The sequence below is a fragment of the Perognathus longimembris genome, chromosome 3 (assembly GCF_023159225.1).
Source record: "Perognathus longimembris pacificus isolate PPM17 chromosome 3, ASM2315922v1, whole genome shotgun sequence".
Taxonomy (NCBI): Eukaryota; Metazoa; Chordata; class Mammalia; order Rodentia; family Heteromyidae; genus Perognathus; species Perognathus longimembris.
In genome coordinates, this window is record NC_063163.1 from 65,488,866 (window position 1) to 65,506,487 (window position 17,622).

Consider the following 17,622-nt stretch of genomic DNA (forward strand, 5'->3'; position numbering starts at 1 on the left):
CTGGCACATCTATGCCCAGTAAGGTAGAATCTGCCCTTCAGCCCTGGTCAGGCAACATGGATCATAGAACTCATCACCCTTCAAAACCCTGTATCAATGCTCTACACTGAAAAAAAAACATTTCTTGCCTGACACCCAGAAGATACAAAAATGTCAACCCACAACATTATCTCACCACACACTCCCATCTACCCAAGGCTAGCACTCTACCATTTGAGCCACAGCGCCACTTTCGGTTTTTTTCTGAGTACTTTATTGGAGATAAGAGTGTCACAGACTCTTCCTGCGTGGGCTGGCTTCGAACCACCATCCTCAGATCCCAGCCTCTTGAGTAGCTGGGATTGCAGGTGGGAGCCATAGAGGCCTTAGTGCTTTGCCACCTTGACTGGCTACCATTCGGCTGTGTGAAGGAGGGATGGATGGGGTGCTCTGCCACTCCCCTGTCTCAAGGACCCAAGGAGCCTTTGGTGCCTGGGCATGTAGAAGGGGCTCCGCAATGTTCTAGCCTAATCTCCCTGGTGGGGAGGGATCTTGAAAGGCAGCGGCAGGCCAGGCTGGAACATCCAGTTCCAATGCATGAATACTTGGCTGACCTCGTCTCCTTTGGGAGCCAGTCATTGCCTTGGAAGGAAGAGAATCGCCATGAAATAAATACAAAATGTGATGAGACATTCTGGCTTGGGGGCAGCTTATGAAGGAGGGATATGGAGGGATGGCTTGTTCTAGGGGCTGGTGGCCACCTCCTCCAGCCACCAGGTCACCTGGGCATGCTGGGACTGGAGGAAGGGGGGTCTCTGAGGGGCCTAGGTTCTGGGTGCTTCCCTAAAGGGTCATCTTGGTCCCTAGATGTCACTTCTGTTCCAACCAAAGCCCCTACTCAGCTTCAGAGGATCCTGGGCAGACCACCACCTTTGGCACAGTTCCCCTGAAGTCAAAAGGCTTTGAGGGCTGGGGATATAGCCTAGTGGCAAGAGTGCCTGCCTCGGATACACGAGGCCCTAGGTTCGATTCCCCAGCACCACATATACAGAAAACGGCCAGAAGCGGCGCTGTGGCTCAAGTGGCAGAGTGCTAGCCTTGAGCGGGAAGAAGCCAGGGACAGTGCTCAGGCCCTGAGTCCAAGGCCCAGGACTGGCAAAAAAAAAAAAAATAAAAATAAATAAATAAAAAGGCTTTGAGTTGGGGCTCTATCCACTAATGGTTAATCACCCAGTCAACAGACATTCTTGGGCTGGCAGTGTGGCTTAGTGGTAGAGTGCTTGCCTAGCATGCATGAAGCCCTGGGTTCAATTCCCCAGCACCATATAAAAAAGCCAGGGGTGGTGCTGTGGCTCAATTGGTAGAGTGCTAGCCTTGAGCAAAAAAGCCAGGGACAGTGCTCAAGCCCTGAGTTCAAGCCCCAGGACAAAAAAAAAAAAAGTTCTCATTTATTTATACTTACGTCAGTTGTGGGACTTGAACTCAAGGCCTAGGTGCCCTCTCTGAGCTTTTTGCTCAAGGCTAGCACTCTACCATTTGAGCCACAGTGCCACTTCCTGTTTTTTCTGTTTATGTGGTACTGAGGAATCAAACCCAGGGCTTCATCCATGCTAGGCAAGCACTCCGCCACTAAGCCACATTCCCAGCCCTCCTGTGCCACTTTACCTCCTCTACTACAGCACCACTTGTTTGGTGGTTAATTGGAGGTAAGAGTCTCGTGGACTTTCCTGTCTGGGCTGGCTTCCAACTGTGATGCCCAGATCTCAGACGCCAGAGTAGCTGGGTGGAAGGGTAGGTGTGAGCCACTGGCACACAGCAACAGTAAGATTTTCTACTCTCAAGTGAACACACTTAAATAACTATAAGCACACTTCCAGTTTTAATTGCTGTTAGGTGTATAACGGCATTAAGCCACACATGGCTGTGCAGCTGTCTACCATCCATCTCTAGAACTTTCCATTCCCCACACTGAAGCTCTGCCCCATTCAACACTACCTCCTCTCTTGCCTGATAGCATTCTGTGTGTGTGTGTGTGTGTGTGTGTGCCAATACTGGGGCTTGAACTCAGGGCTTTACACTCTTGCTTGGATTTTTGCTCAGAGATGGGTTTTTTTTTTTTGGCCAGTCGTGGGCCTTGGACTCAGGGCCTGAGCACTGTCCCTGGCTTCTTCCCGCTCAAGGCTAGCACTCTGCCACTTGAGCCACAGCGCTGCTTCTGGCCGTTTTCTGTATATGTGGTGCTGGGGAATCGAACCTAGGGCCTCGTGTATCCGAGGCAGGCACTCTTGCCACTAGGCTATATCCCCAGCCCCCAGAGATGGTTTTACCATTTGAGCCACACCTCTACCTCCAGCTTTTTGCTGGTTAACTGGAACTGAGTCTCTTGGATTTGTCTGCTTAGGCTGACTGAACTGTGATCCTGAGAAGCAAGGATTACAGGTGTGAGCACCTGCACTTTGCTAGCATCTTACTTTTTGTCTTTATTTGGTCCATGTGTTGAAGGATAGTGGCATTTCCACCAATGCTTTCTGGCCTCTGCTCCTGTTGCTGACTTGTTTTGTCTTCGCATGCAGGGTCTTTTCAAGGCTGTGGAGCAGAAGAGGGCCAGGTCCAAGGGCCCAGCAGGAGTGCAGGTAGAAGGCAGGAACCCAACTTTTCCAGTGTGAATATGGACACACATCAGCTCCCCCCTTGCACGTCTGCCCCTGCAAGCCAACTCCAGCTGCTACGGCCGCAGCCTGCACCTGCCCAGCTCCCAAAGGGCCCTGCAGGTGTGTGTGTGTGTGTGTGTGTGCGTGCATGTGTCTCTCCGTCCATTTCTTGCAAGTCAGGGAAGTGAGTTTAAGGGGTCTATCCAGGACTGAACTCAACTTTTATTTCTTTGCTGGTGTTGGTAGTTAATTTAGACCCTCAGGCTTTTTTTTTTTGCTGGTTAAATGGAGGTGGAGGCTCCTGGATTTCCTGCCTGGCCTGGCTTAATTAGGATTCTAGGGGTGAGCACTGGTGCCCGCTTTCTGTGGCCTAGGAGAGCGCCGGCCCCCTGCCCTGTGGTCAGCAGAGGGCAGCTGGACGCTGACGTGGGGTCTGCATGGGAGTGCAGCCCCTCCCTGGTCTGCTGCAGCCCTGTGTCCTCTGGGCAGATGCCCCATCCACAGATGGCAGCCGGGCCTGAGGACACCACGGGCGCCCCCCCATCCTCACCCGGCCCATGCTGCGGGGATGCACTGGGGACTTACTGGCCCCCCGGCGGGTGGGGGTGGAAATCTAGCCTGAGGATGTTGGCTGCTTCCCAGGGGAGACCATGGCCACCCCACCCCAAACCTGCCAGCTCCAGGGGGAACTGGCTGTATCTGCGGTAGACCAGCACACTGGGGCTAGGGTTGGGGTATCAGGACTCAAGAGTGGGCAAGGTGCAGGGTAAACTCATTCCGGGTCACCTCCCTGTGGCCTTCAGCCCAAGGTGGCTACTGTGGGAGGACAGACTGGACCGGGCAGAAAGGGAAACTGAGGCACAGGGCGGGGGGGGGGGCAAATGTACTCCAGCCACTGCTCAGAGCCCCCAGCTTGTGGAAGGCAGTGGCCCTGTACCTTGAGCCTGGCACAGGCCCTTCCCTGCTGCTGGGACAGAAGGCTAGGGGAGGGGGGGAGAGGACAGCCTTGGTGATGCCCAGGTGTGGGGAGAGGCTTTGGGGGGGGGGGGGCGCAACCCCTCCTCATGCAGATGGGGAGTGTCAGGCTCAGCCCTGGCAGAGGATGCAGACGGGTAGGAGGGGAGCCAGGCACACCTCTGCCAGCAAGCATGAGGTCAGTGCTGGCCTGTGTTGGGCCTGGACCACAATGGCTACATCACTCGCATTTTTTGGATCATTAAGCAGGGTTGTCAGCGGAGGCAGCTTTCTGGAAGGGTCTATGGGCATGTGGGCTAGGCTCCAGGCACAGGCTGGCTGCTGGCAGTGTCCCCAGAATTGGGGGGGGGGGGCGCTCAGCTTCCTTCAGACAGAGCTGCCTGGGCAGCCTAAGCCAGCACCCTGACCTTGGCTGTGGCCCTCCTCCTTGAGGCAGGGAACCAGGCCTTGGAGCAGGTCGTCTGGCCCGTGGTTGCGGAGCTTGGTCGCCTCCTGAACGCGAGGGCTGAGCTCAGCCACGGGGCAAGGTGGGGACACAGTGCACAGAGGGGGTTCAGTCCAGTTTTTGTTAAAAGCAAACGAACACCAAAGGGAGTAAAAAAATCATATAAAATAAAATGCCGAAGTGGCTGATGGGAGCCGGCCTGCCCAGGGGCACATTGGTGGCCTAGTCTAGGCGATGTGGCTCTGGTCATGTGGGGGGGGAGAGGGCTCCCCTCCCGCCTCACTTGATCCTGCGCGTGGCAGTGATGACACGCGTGGAAAAGTCAAAAAGGTCCCTGTTGATCTTGCGCAGGTTGCACACTTCGTCCTCCAGCTCTGTCACGTGCAGCTGCAGCCGGTCCTGGCCGCCTAGCACGTTCTGGGGAGAAACAAGGGTCAGAGGTCAGCAGCTGACTTCCCCAGCCACAAGCTGCACCAGGGATATGGGCGTCCGGCGCCCCGGGCTGACACCCACCTTCTCCACGGAGTCACCGATCACAGCCTGTAGCCGCTCTAGCCGCTCCTGGTAGCTGAGCTCGGAGCCCTGCAACACAAGGCATGGTGCCCTTGGGCACAGGGACTTGGGCTGCGCCCCCGGCGGGGAGCTGGACATGCCATCCCAGAGCTGTGGGTGGCTCAGCAGGGAGGCCCTCCTGTCAGACCCACCGACTGTGAGGCCTCCCAGCTCTGCAATGCAGCTACCGCTGGGCCCAGGCCTGCTCCCACTGTGGGAGTGTCACACCAGTGAGCTGGGGGCCAGTGGCTCACGCCTGGAACCCCAGCTACTCAGGGGCAGCTGAGCTCTGAGGACCCTGGTTTGAAGCCAGCGTGGACAGGAAAGTCTGTGAAGACTTAGCTGCAATGAACCTGCAAAAAGCCCGAAGTAGAGCTGTGGCTCAAGTGGTAAAGCACCAGTCTTGAGATAAAACATTGAGCAGATAAATCTAAGGGATGGCACCCAGGTGCTGAGTTCAGGCCCCAAGCTCAGTGCACATGCATGGCCGCACATACATGTGCATGCATGCACACACACAAGTCTGCAAAAGCCAGAACAGAAAGACACAGGAGCAGCAGGCTGGATGCACAGACACAGGGAACGTGCCATTAACCTAGACCCCAACAGGCCCCCATGGGCCCTTACAGTGGTGAACACGCGGCGTGGCTGGTGGGTGGCAGGGCCTACCCTGGACAACCAGGCGGGTGCCCAACTGGATTGCAAGAAGCCAGGAAGGACGGCCCTTCTGCAGCACCTGTGTTCGGCCCCTCAGAACCCGGCTCAAGGCTGGAAGATGCAGTGCACACCACACCTTGTTGCGGTAGCTTGGGGGCACAGCTGAAATTTCTGGCATCTTCTGCTCCTGCAGAAGTTTCTGGCATTTTCTGCCCCAGGCTGGCAATGTTCTACCTCTTTAGCTACAGCTCCACTTCTGGTTTTTGGTGATTAATTCGAAATAAGACTCTTGTGCACTTTCCTGCCCACACTAATGCCCACAATGCTCTGACTGCAGCCTCCTGAGTGGTTAGGGTTACAGGTGTGCGCCACAGACCCCGGCCCTTCGTTTTTGAGTTTACCTGGGTTAGGTGAGGCCCCAATCTCCCCCAGGGAGGACCGCAGTAGCAGCTGTGCCACCACTGATAGAATTGATATGTAGCATGGGTAAGAGCTGCACAGGAAGAGGCAGAAGGTTCTGGAAGCCTGGCTGCATCCCCCCCCCCCCCCCCCCCCAGCCAGCAGCGTGGGAAGGACAGGAGGCACACACCTGCTGGTGGAGGCCGAGGCGCAGGGTGAGGCCCCCGCGGCGCAGCTCGTCACCGTGCTCAGCGCCCAGCAGGTGCTTGTTGAAGTGGGGCAGTGGCAGGCTGGGCCGGAAGTCGGAGCTCAGCATACTGACCGGGGCCAGCATGATGGTCGCATTGGTCACGGGACCTGCAAGACACGCAATTGGCTGTTCTCACTGGCCAGCCCACCATCCCTGAGTCAGTGTGTTGGTCCCTTCCCCCGCCTCCCCCTCTCCCATGCACACCCGGATGGACAGGTGCGGCCCTGTGCTGACCCCTCGTCCCCGCACACCGGGACAGACAGGTATGGCCCGTGCCGGTTGCTCACCTTTGTGGGTGACGGTGCGGATGCACTGCTTGCTGGGCACGTCCCACAGCCTCACGGTCTCGTCATGGGAGCCCGAAAGCAGCACGCTGCCGTCCATGGACACAGACAGGCACGTCACCTGGTTCCTGCGGCAGGGGGAGACGGGCATTGGCCCTGCTCGGGCAGGGCAGGTGCCAGCTCTGCCCCGGGCCTCCCAGAGCCCGTTCCCGCCTCACCTGTGGCCTCTGAAGATTTTTCCGGAGTCCTGGTCCGGCGGGAAACTTCGCTCCCTCTGTCCGGGCTGGGGGCCAAGAGGATGGTGAGTGCGGGGAGGCAGCCCCAGGGGCCCGGCTCCTCCCGCGGCCTCCCAGGGCCACTCACCCAGGAGCAGAGGTCCACCTGGAAGATGGACCCGTCAGTGCCACCACAGAACATGTGGTACTCAGCCAGGTCCATGGTGACGGCCATGATGCTTACGTCAAACAGGACAGAGAGCAGCATCTCGCCGGAGGAGATCTCCCACAGCTGGGGGGAGAGGAGACGGGAGAGCTGGCATGGGGCCTGCACTGTAGGCTGTGGTGGGGTCAGGGCTGGGCCCTGACCTGGGTCAGTCTTCGCTCTCCCCAGGTGACCCCTATGAAGACCAAGGGCGGCCGGCCCTGCCCCCTTGGCGCCTGGCTGTGCTGGCCGGCACGGCTGGCTGAGTGGGAATTTCCAGCCGACAGGCCCGGACGACCTTGGGCTCAGGCGGCAGGGATTAGAGGCTGTCTGGAGCCTGGCACCCAGGGGAAGAGGTGAGCCATGCATTCCCGCCTGCCAAGGACGCCCTGCAGGGCTGCTGGCTCAGAACTGGGCGGGGGTGGGGGTTACCTTCACCGTCTGGTCCAGCGAGGCGGTGGCCACACGGGCTAGCGGGCCCCCAAAGCCACAGTGCAGGTCTGTGATGGGGAGTGTGTGACGAGACCACACATGCCGAGGGGCCACGATCCTGGAGGGGTCCATCTGGAGCACGCTGGGCAGGGAGGATGGCAGTGGGCCACTGGGGGAACCTCAGCCCACACATGTGGGATGCAGACCCACCCCACTGCCCCCCACCTGGGGCGATCACCCCTGGCTCACCACATCAACACACCCACCCAGACACAACCCATCCTGCCCCAGGGCCTCGCCTCCTTGGCTCAGCAGGGAGTCATGAGGACCCCAGGACTGGCACTACCTGCAGAGGCTCCAGGCCAGCACCAGGCAGTCCTTGCCCCCAGAGAGGAAGTAGCTGCTGTCGCCCGTGAACTTCAGGCAGGAGACATCCTGGTAGTGGCGTGACAGGATGACGAGGAGGTTCCCGGTGGAGACCTGGAGGAGCGGGGGCTTGGGGTCAGGGGAGGAGTGGGTCCCTGATGTCCCATCCCACAGGGAGGGAGGGGCGCATCAAAAGTCCCCAAGTCCAAGGGGCTCCTGGGGGGTCAACATATGGGGGTGAGTCCCCACTGTGTCCCCCCCTGCCCCCGACCATGCCTGAGCTTGGCGGCAGCTATGGCCTCTGGCTGCCCTGCTATCTAGCACTCCCACTTGGTCCCTGGCCACAGGATGGGCCCAGGAACCTGCCGTGCTTTCCCACCCCCACCAGCCCTGGCCCCACAGACCCCAAGGCTGCACCCAGGCCCTGCGGGGGGCTCCTGCCACGTGGTCACGGCAGGATGCCACCCTGGGGCAGGGAGGCTGCAGTTACAGGGGGGGGTCAGGGGCTCTGTGTGGGGCCCCGGGAACTGGCTCAAGCCCCACCGCCACGGCCAGTGCTTCAGCCTGAGGACAGGGGCAAGGGGCCGTGGAAGCAAGAATGCGCTGAACAAAACCTAGGAAGGGTCAAGGCCAGAAGGGAGGCTGCGCTGAGTGGGGCTGTGCCCCCCAAGGTATATTCAAGTCCTGTTCCCTAGGACCCGTGCCTGTGAGCTTTTTTAGAACTAGGTAGGGCAGGGCTGGGCCTCCATGGTGAGCACTTGCCTAGTGTGGCCCCGAGTTCCAGCTCTAGCACTGAGGAGGGGGGAAAAAAAGGGAAAAGAAAGTAGTAAGTCTGGTCTTACTACTAGGATCAAGTTAAGATAAAGCCAGGTGGCAGTATTCCTGGATTCTTATAAAGAGAGGGAAAGCTGGGTGCTGGTGGCCATGCCTGTCATCCCAGCTACTCAGGAGCCTGAGAGCTGAGGATCATGGTTCCAAGCCAGCCCAGGCAGGAAAGTCTGTGAGACCCTTATCTCCAATTAAATCGTAGAAAAAGCCAGAAGTAGAGCTGTGGCTCAAGTGGTAGAGCACTATCCTTGAGCAAAAAAGCACAGGTACAGTGCCCAAACCCTGAGTTCAAGTACTGGTACATACCCAGTACCAGTATACACACAAACACAAAGAGAGAGGGGGGGGAACCTGGCACACAGGGAAGGAGGCTGTGGGAGGCTGGGAGAGGTGAGAGGAGGGCCCTCCATGGGCATGGGAAGCCCTGTCCACACCCACAGTTAGGACTTCTGGGCCCCAGGCTCCTCACCTGCATGCCAGGCTGACCCAGGCGCAAAGAGGGTGGAATGGCCTAGTCTGCACCACTGAGCGGACACCTCCAGGGAACCACCAAGCCTCCTGGAGTCCTGAGCAGGGATGGGTGGAGTCACTGCCACCCCTCCCAGGATGCCCTGGTCCTCAGGAGCCCAGCTGCCACGGCTCAGCCTGCTCTGCGATTCCCAGGCCCCTGTTGACCTCCTCCCCACGCCTCCCTCCCTGCAGTTACCAGGCTGTGGGACCACTGGGGCGCCCCCTGGTGGTCACCTCGCAGAAACCCTCAGAGGCTAAGGAGCCAGGCTGGGCAGAAGCCAAGTACCACCCTCTGCCCGGAAGCCCCTAGGCAAGAAGGGGGAGGAGGCCCCACATACTAAGTGCTGAGCCATTGAATCACTACCATGCACCAAACGCCATACTTGAGACTCCTGGAAACCTGGATGAAGATTCCTACCCAGTGGGAGGTTTCCTCCTCTGCACCTGAGACTTTCACCCCGCTTAAGAGATAGATGAGATAGTCCCAACATTGTGATAGTCCCTGGATGGCTTGGTGACCCTCACATTCTGGCCACCCACAGGGGATGCAAGGATGGGGCTAGGAGGAGCAGGGGGAAGGCCAGGCCTCCCCTCCACAAAGCAGGCAGTGTGTAACAGATGCAGACCAAGTCCTGTAATGGCAGGTGGCCACACCAGCCAATCGCTTGCCCTGCAGGACAGGTTCTAGGCTACATGATAGGGGGAACAATGGGGGGGGGGTGTGGCACCTGGTTTCCCATCGATGAGAAAAGGGGGCAAGAGAGGCTGAGCTACATCTCTTGCCATCCCATCTCTTGTCCTTCCTTTGGTTTTTTTTTTTCTTTTTTTCCTTTTGGTCAGTTCTAGGGCTTGAACTCATGGTCTGGGCACTGTCCCTGAGCTGCTTTTGCTCAAAGCTAGCACACTAGCACTCTACCACTTGAGCCATGCCACCACTTCCGGCTTTCTCAGTTTATGTGATACTAAGAAATCTAACCCAGGGCTTCATGCATGCCAGGCAAGCACTCTACTACTAAGCCATATTCCCAGCCCTGGCTTTTCATTTTTGTGTGTGTGCCAGTTCTGGATCTTGAATTCAGGGCCTGGATGCTGTCCCTTAGCTTTTTGCTCAAGGCTGGCACTCTACCACTTGAACCAGAGCTCCACTTCTGGCTTTTTAGTGGTTAAAGTCTCATGGGCTTTTCTGACTGGGTTGGCTTGGAAGCTTGATCTTCAGATCCCAGCCTCCTTAAGTGGCTAGGATTATAGCTGTGGTACCTGGCTTCCCCCTGACCCTCCCTCTCCCCGTTGCTGGGGACAGAACTAAGGCCCTTGAGGATGCTAAGAAAGTGTTCTGCCACTGAGCTGCACCCAAGTCCTTCCTTGTAATTTTCAAGGCAGAATTCGAGGTGCTGCTTCTTGGAAGGAGCCTGGGAGAGCTCCTGGCATAATTAGGGTCCTTTAAAGATAAGGGGGCTCTCAGGCTTGAAGCATAGGCAAGGCCCTGGAGCCACCAGTATCTGCCTCCCCCAGCCTGGAATCTGATCCTTATAGTCACTCTCGGGTGCCCTATAGATGACACAGATGGGTGTGCTCCATCCTCTTACCTCCCACAGGTATATACTTTCTGCAATTCCTGCCACCACGTAGAGGCCATTAGGTGCCGTAGTCAGACAGGTGACAGGCCCAGGACACATGATCTTCTGCTGGAGCTGGTCCTAGGAACACACAAGAGGACCAGTGAGCGACATGTGGAAGGGAAGCGAGAGTGAAGGGAGGGCCTTTGGAACTGATCAGAGCGGTTACTGGGGGAATGAAGTCCACGAAGGTAGATCCTGGAGTAAGGAAGGAAAGGAAGGTTGCTTCCTTTGGGGAGGAAGAGAGGGGTAAATTAGAGGGACGGCTAACAGGCTCAAGACCCAATCCCTTCTCTTGTGATGTGACTTGAGTCTCCTCTCTGAATTGGAAAAACTTCAAGCAGGCAGCTCCAGAGCACAGCACTTACCAGAAGAGATGGCAGAGGGCAGAAGGAGCAGCAGATGCTTCAGAGGCTGTGTTTTGGGGGCTGCTGACCCAGAAGACATAGTAAGCTCTATGGTGAAGGTGTCTCTTTTGGGGAAGGCACATGCATGTCTCTGGGCTATTCCTTCTTGAGACTTCCCTCAGACTTCAAAAACTCTCCACCAAGAAACCACAAACCCCAAGCAGGGTGCTGGTGGCCTATGCCTAGTACCCTAGCTATTCAGGAGGCTGAGATCCGGAGGATCACAGTTCTAAGCCAGCCCCAGCAGAAAAGTTCACAAGACTCCACCTCCAAATACCCGGCCAAAAGTTGGGCTGGGTGGGCACTGAGTTCAAACCCCAGAACCACAAAAACAAGCCAAACGCCAAAGAGCCCCAACCTCTGCCTTTAATCAAACTTAGCGCTCTAAGGACCCCAGCTGTCCCCGGGCACAGTCAACGCTCCACAGCCCACCCACCAACCCAGCTCTGCGCACGCGCACAATGCCCGCTTCGGCGAAGCCATCCACCTCCCCCCCCCCATCACGCATGCTCAGTCTCATAACCGCATAGTTTTTCCCCCTTCTCCCCATCCCCCCCGCTCCCCCCCGGCGCCACGACTCCCCATCCCCCCGCCCCCCCCCGGCGCCACGACCCCCAACTCCGGACGCACGCGGTCCCCTAAACGCTTGCTGGCTCCTCTCGCAAGCCCAGTGCAGCCCTAGATGCCCCGCGCCGCACCTTGCGCTGCACCTCCCAGGCACTGATGTAGTTCTTGCCCAGCTGTGCGGCCAGCAAGTACTCGCCGTTCAGCATCGCCAGGCCCCGGGGTCCGGCCTGGCCGCCGCGGTAGGTGAGCAGGTTGGCACCTGAATGCAGCTCCCAGACGATGCAGCTCCATAACTGCGCCGCCGTGTCCGTACATACAGCCACTTCCATGGGGGCTGCCATGTTTGTCCACCGACCCCGCCCCGGAAGTGCGTCACCACTACCGACTCTGGTCACGCCCACCGCGTTGGGGTAGAGGGGCCGGAAGGCGTCTTGGGGGCGGGGCTGGCGGACTTGCGCGTGCGCACACGCCTCGGGGCGAGCCTTTCTTACCTTTCCTTCTGTTACCTCTGAGTGGAGGGTTGAGGGACCTAAGTAGAGGTCTTTGATGGCGACTTCTTCCGGGGCCTGGCGTCTCTTCCGACCGACTGTTTATTTAATAGGGTCAAAGCCTGATTGACCCATTGGCCATTTTCTTCTGGGAGTTTTGAACTAGTGACCCAACTTCTTGGAATTTTTTTTTTGCTTGTTTTTTTTTTTTTGCCAGTCCTGGGCCTTGGACTCAGGGCCTGAGCACTGTCCCTGGCTTCTTTTTGTTCAAGGCTAGCACTCTGCCACTTGAGCCACAGCGCCACTTCTGGCCATTTTCTATATATGTGGTGCTGGGGAATCGAACCCAGGGCTTCATGTATACGAGGCCACTAGACCATATTCCCAGCCCCTTGGATTTTTTTTTAAAATGCTAATCTTGGTGCTTGAACTCAGAGCTTGAACACTTGGGCCCCCTAGCTCCATTTCTGGCTTTTTGGTGGTTAATGGGAGAGAAGAATCCCATGAACTTCCCTGCCCCAGCTGGCTTTGAACCTCAATAGCTTTGAACCTCAATAGCTGGAATTAGGTGTGAGCCATCAGCACCCGGCGTATTCTGGAATTCTTTTCCAGTCTTTTTAAATATGCAAATCTTAAGTACTGATCTTTATACCTTTTAAAATGCAAAAGCCCAGATGAGACATTATGCATTAAAACAGACTACACAGCTAACATGTCTAGTTGGCACACAGTGAATTGTGATTAAATGCTTGTTGATCCAAGTAGGCCTCCCCCTTTGACCTTGCTTCTTTAGAGCTATGAAATTCAGATTTCTACTGGGGCCACTTGGTTCAGACCCAAGAAGTCATAGCTCCATCTAAAGGGCTCTTGCAGCTTGCAGCTGCCAGATGTGTTTTAAAAGACAACTTGAAAAGGAAAAAAAAAGAAAGAAACAAAGTAGCAGTTTCCATGCTTTGAAAAAAGGAAATGTGTTCATTAGTGGGATCTCCAGCTAGAGGTCCCAGGCCCTGTGCACCCTGCCTCAGTGCTAGACATGGGATGCAGCCTCCAGACCCACTCTTCGAGCCCTTGGGGTTCATCAAGCTGTCGGCAATCCAGATAGGTGTGCAACCAAGACAGTGATGGGGTGTGGTAACCCCAGGTCATAGAGGATAATGGAGAGCGCTCTTGGCCAAGGAACCACCGGTATGGCCAGTCAGTGAGCTTCAGAGCCCAGTGTGCAGCCCAACGCTACCGCCAGGTGGCAGGTGTGAGCCATCAATAGAGAGGTGGAACATGGCCCCAGAACTCCAAGAGAACTTGCTTCACTCGGACCAGTCTGGGGTGACATTGTCTGAGCAGGGGACTCCAGAGAGCTTGGTGCTGAGCAGAGGCACATACAAAGGCCTCAGGTGTGTGTGGGGGGGGGGGGGCGGGGAGTAGGGAGAGGCTCTGCAGGGCCTTAAGTGCAGCCTGGGTCTTATTTTAATTTCATCCTGAAAGGGAGTTTAACCCAACCAAGATGCATAGCTCCCTTTAATGTTGGGGAAGTTTTTGTTTGCTTGCTTGCTTCCCCCCCCCCACCCCGCCCCCGGCATTGAGAGGAGCTCAGAGCTTCTCAGCCCAGGAGGACCTCACTCTTGCAATTCTCCTGCCTCAGCCTCTAGGGACCTGCTGGGATGGCAGTGTGCAACACTGCACCTGGCATCTAATGTTTCCATAGAGTGAAGAAGAAAGAGAAATCAGCCAGCTATCAGTGGCTCACGCCTGTAATCCCAGCTACTTGGGAAGCTGAGATATGAGGACTGAGGTTCAAGACTCAGGGCCAATTAATTACCAAAAAGCTGGAAGTGGAGTTGTGGCTCAAGTGATAGAGCACTAATCTTGAAAGAAAAGCTAAGAGCTGGACACTGGTGGCTCACACTTGTAGCCCTAGCTCCTAGCTCCTCAGGAAGCTGATATCTGAGGATCGAAGTTCAAAGCCAGCCAGAGCAGGAGACTCTGCGAGACTCTTATCTCCAATGAACCACCAGAAAACCGGAAATGGAGCTATGGCTCAAGTGGTAGAGAGCTAGCCTTGAGGGAAAGAGCTCAGGGACCCAGCCCAGGCCGAGTTCAATCCCCACAATCACCACCACCAGCAATAACAACAAAACACTAAAGGACAGCATTCAAGCTCTGAGTTGAAGCCCCTGTGCTGGCCCACATGTGGCTCTTGTGCTTGGCAGTTCAGACACTCATTCTGGCTTCCTCCTCCTCCAGCTTAGGGCTGGGCCTGGACTCTGTCACGGGCACATGGCTGGGGAACCTTAATGCTAAGGGTGCAGGAGAATCAGATCACAGAGCAGCTCGAGGGCAGGGGTGGGGGGGGACTGTCTCAGTTTCCCCACCTACATTTGTGGGATACTGTGGCTGCTCAAGGCAGTTTGGAGGGAAGAATCTGTGGGTGATGAGGTTCTGGCCAGGGGAAGTCTGGCCTGGAAGTTTCTAGAATTGAGGTGCCAGCCTGGTTGGGTGAAGATTAACTAGTCGCGGACCCTCACACCCCTGGTAACCTAGGCAGGGCAGCTGGGCTGTGTCTCCTCCCCTCCAGCCTCCAGATGCAGCCCAGCCCAGGGGCCAGTGTCCCTCTGTCCTCTCTCTGGGGCTGGCTGGCCTGCCTGGGAGGTCAGAGGTCAGCTCCCCTCCCCGCAGCCCTTGGAATGAGGACAGGCCAGTTGTGCTAGAGCCTCTCAGGACAAAAGCCACACGTGGGGGAGCCTGGGACCACCCAGCGGCCAGCCCTCAGCCCAACCCTACTGAGATCGGAGACGAGGGGAGATCGTGGCACGTGGGGGCAGGACTCATGGGAACTGAGGCACAAAGTGGCTGACCCCCTGCCCTCCTCCCTACACACTCAAAAGGCCTGGTCAGACAGGGCTGGGGGCACAGGAAGCTGGAGAGGTGGGAGCTAGGTCCTTCTGTGTGTCTGCAGGGGCTGTGCAGCCTCGAGGCCCCTCCTCAACATCTCTGAGACATGTGGGCCTAGGGATGAGGACAGGGGTTGGGACTGGACCAGCTGGTTGACCAGGAAGGGGCTTGTGTTTTGCTTTGTTGGCCCAGGTGGGTGAGCCCCCCTCCTGTGGGTGGGGATGTGCATTTCTGGCCAGGGTGGTCAGAGGCTGCAGACAAAGGGCCACAGGTGACAGGGGAGGGCATGCAGGTGGCCGTACAGTGATTTGTTTTCTCTTTTCTCCAGCAGCCTGGGAGAGACCAGTTCAGTCTAGCCATGGCCGGAGCGGGGCTGCTGGGCTGTGAGCCAAGCTGGCCATGGCCTTGGGCCTCCCCCTGCTGTCCTACCTGGCCGCGATGACCTTGAGCCTGTCCTCCATGGCAAGCTTAGAAAAGAGTGGGCAGGGGAGAGGGAGGGAGGGAGATGCAGAAAACTTGCACAAACCCAGTCTCTGCAGTCCAATCTCTGGTTTGGGTTTGGAGGCAGAGAACAGAGCCCACCAGTCCTGGGGTGGGGGTGGGGGCTCTGTCCTCTTTCCATTCGACTGGGTGGTCATGAAAGGTAAAGTGAATGCTGGGTGCTGGGGGCTCACACCTGTAATTCTAGCCAGTCAGGATGCTGAGACCTGAGGATTGCAGTTTGAAGCCAGCCCAGGCAGGAAAGGCTGTGAGACTCATTATCTCTAACAAACTACTCAGAAAAAGCCAGAAATGGAGCTGTGGTTCAAGTGGTAGAGCACTAGCCTTGAGCCTGGGAAGCTCTGAGTCTGTGTCCAGACCTTGCGTTCAAGCCTCAGGATCATCACACACATGCGCGCGCGCGCGCACACACACACACACACACACACACAGAATTAAAGTGAATGTTGGATGCTGGTGGCTCATGCCTGTAATGTTAACTTAGGAGGCTGAGATCTGTGGATTGTTGTTCAAAGCCACCCTAGGCAGGAAAGTCACCGAGACTTATTTCCAATCAACCAACAAAAAGCTGGAAGTGAAGCTGTGGCTCAAGTGGTAGGGCACCAGTCTTGAGTACAAAAGCTCAGGACAGGGCTGGGAATGTGGCTTGGTGGTAGAGTGCTTGCCTAGCATGCATGAAGCCCTGGGTTCCATTCCTCAACACCACATACACAGAAAAGGCCAGAAGTGGTGCCATTGCTCAAGTGGTAGAGTGTTGGCCTTGAGCAAAAAGAAGTCAGGGACAGCTCCTAGACCCTGAGTTCAAGCCCCAGGACCTGCATACACATGCACATGCGAGCGTGCACACACACATACACAGAGTTGTCAGGAGGGGAAAGGATGCCACCTCAGAACCTCTGCACCCCACGTTGGTCCCTGGGGGGAGGCAGGTGACAGCTGTGGGGGAGGCTGGCTCCACAGGGAGGCGCTGTCACCGCAGCTCTGAGCCGAAGCCGAGTCACGTGGCCCGAGGTTGCCAGTGTGTTGGTCAAGCAGGAGGAAAGCTCCCTTTTCAGAGGAGGAAGGCAGGGAGGCTTTTTCAGGCTTGAAGAGCAAGGATTGCAAAGACCCAGAGGCAGCAGCAGACCCCTCAAAGTCCTTTGTACAGGAGATGTGGCCCTAACCACCCCCATCCCTAAAACGGGGAATCACTGGATAGTGTGGCACCGAAGGCCGCAGAACCGGGAGAGTCACCTCAGCCATGGTTTATCGTAGAGTTGGTGGACGGTTGGAATTAGTGGGGTGCCCTAGATCCTGGAGGGTTCTGAGCAGCACCCCGACCTCCCAACTCGTGACCTTGCTCATGGTTCTCTGAAGTGCAGGTTCTGCCTTATGGGGGGAACATGTGCCTCATGGAACTCACAGCACCACGGGGCCAAGGCACCCCCCCCCCCCCGCACTCTGCCCCTCCCCCCTCAATAAAACAGCTCAAGACACAGTCTGTTAAAGTCAGAAGTGTTTTGTCTGGTTTTAATATCTCATCAGCTTTACAGGGGTTACAATTGTCTTAAATATTTCTGAACTTTAAATACAATCTGCATAATAATGTTATAAAATGTAAACTTTCAGTGTTTTTTTAATTTCAAAATCGCACCTTTTTTTTTTTTGTCTTTTCAATTTTTTTTTTTTTTTTTTGTCTTTTAATACCTGAATGTTCCGGACAACTGAAGTTGTCACAGCCGCCCTGTCCTTCGCCAGGGAGACTGCGGGCCCAGCCAGAGGTAGAGAGCAGTTTATAGCCTTTACTTATTTATTTTTCTTTTACCTGAGTTTGGGCGTGGTCTGCACGCCTTCTGACAAAGCCCCAGAGAAACTGAAATTTCACAGATCTGAGAATGAAAAGAAGGCTGTTTTCATGTTTGCCAAGAAAGGGGGAAAATGCAAAAGCCAAAATGTGGGGGGGGGGGGGAGGAAGGATGAACAAAGCAGATAGAATAATAAAAGGAAAAAAATGTGACTATACAGAAAATACACAACTCAAAAAACGAACTCAGCTGTCCCTACGTCAGACAGTCCCATGCCAGCAGAAAGGGTCATAAGGAACATTCTGGAAACAGTTGTCCAAGGATAGCCCCCCCTTTCCAAAGCCCCTCTTTGCCCTGAGTTTGGGGGTTCCCCTTTATCACCTCTCAAACCCCATGGTGCCAGATGGAGGGTACACAGGGCCAGACCTCTCCCATCATTTGCATAAAGGGGTGCTGACTACACCCTCCAAATACGCCCCTTTCTAAACCCAGAACAAGATGGGTGATGGCTGGGAGACCCCAGGGGGACTTCTGGATGAGCACAGGGGTCACACAGACCCTCCAAGCTGAAAAGCTCCCCCCACCCCCCACCCCCAGCCATCTGTCCTACAACAATGACCCA

The 17,622-nt window shown here is 56.3% G+C and overlaps 1 protein-coding gene across 1 annotated transcript; it reads right to left on the reverse strand.

Moving 5' to 3' along the window:
• Nucleotides 1-4,153: 4,153 nt before the first annotated feature.
• On the reverse strand, nt 4,154-11,693 carry Wdr18 (WD repeat domain 18). Its single transcript, XM_048341818.1, has 10 exons — nt 11,470-11,693; nt 10,335-10,445; nt 7,391-7,524; nt 7,045-7,186; nt 6,556-6,699; nt 6,411-6,475; nt 6,196-6,320; nt 5,849-6,015; nt 4,564-4,632; nt 4,154-4,467 (listed from the first exon to the last, which is right to left on the reverse strand). The coding sequence occupies exons 1-10, from the start codon at nt 11,677-11,679 to the stop codon at nt 4,330-4,332; spliced, it is 1,305 nt and encodes a 434-aa protein (XP_048197775.1). The 5' UTR covers nt 11,680-11,693; the 3' UTR covers nt 4,154-4,329.
• Nucleotides 11,694-17,622: the final 5,929 nt, after the last annotated feature.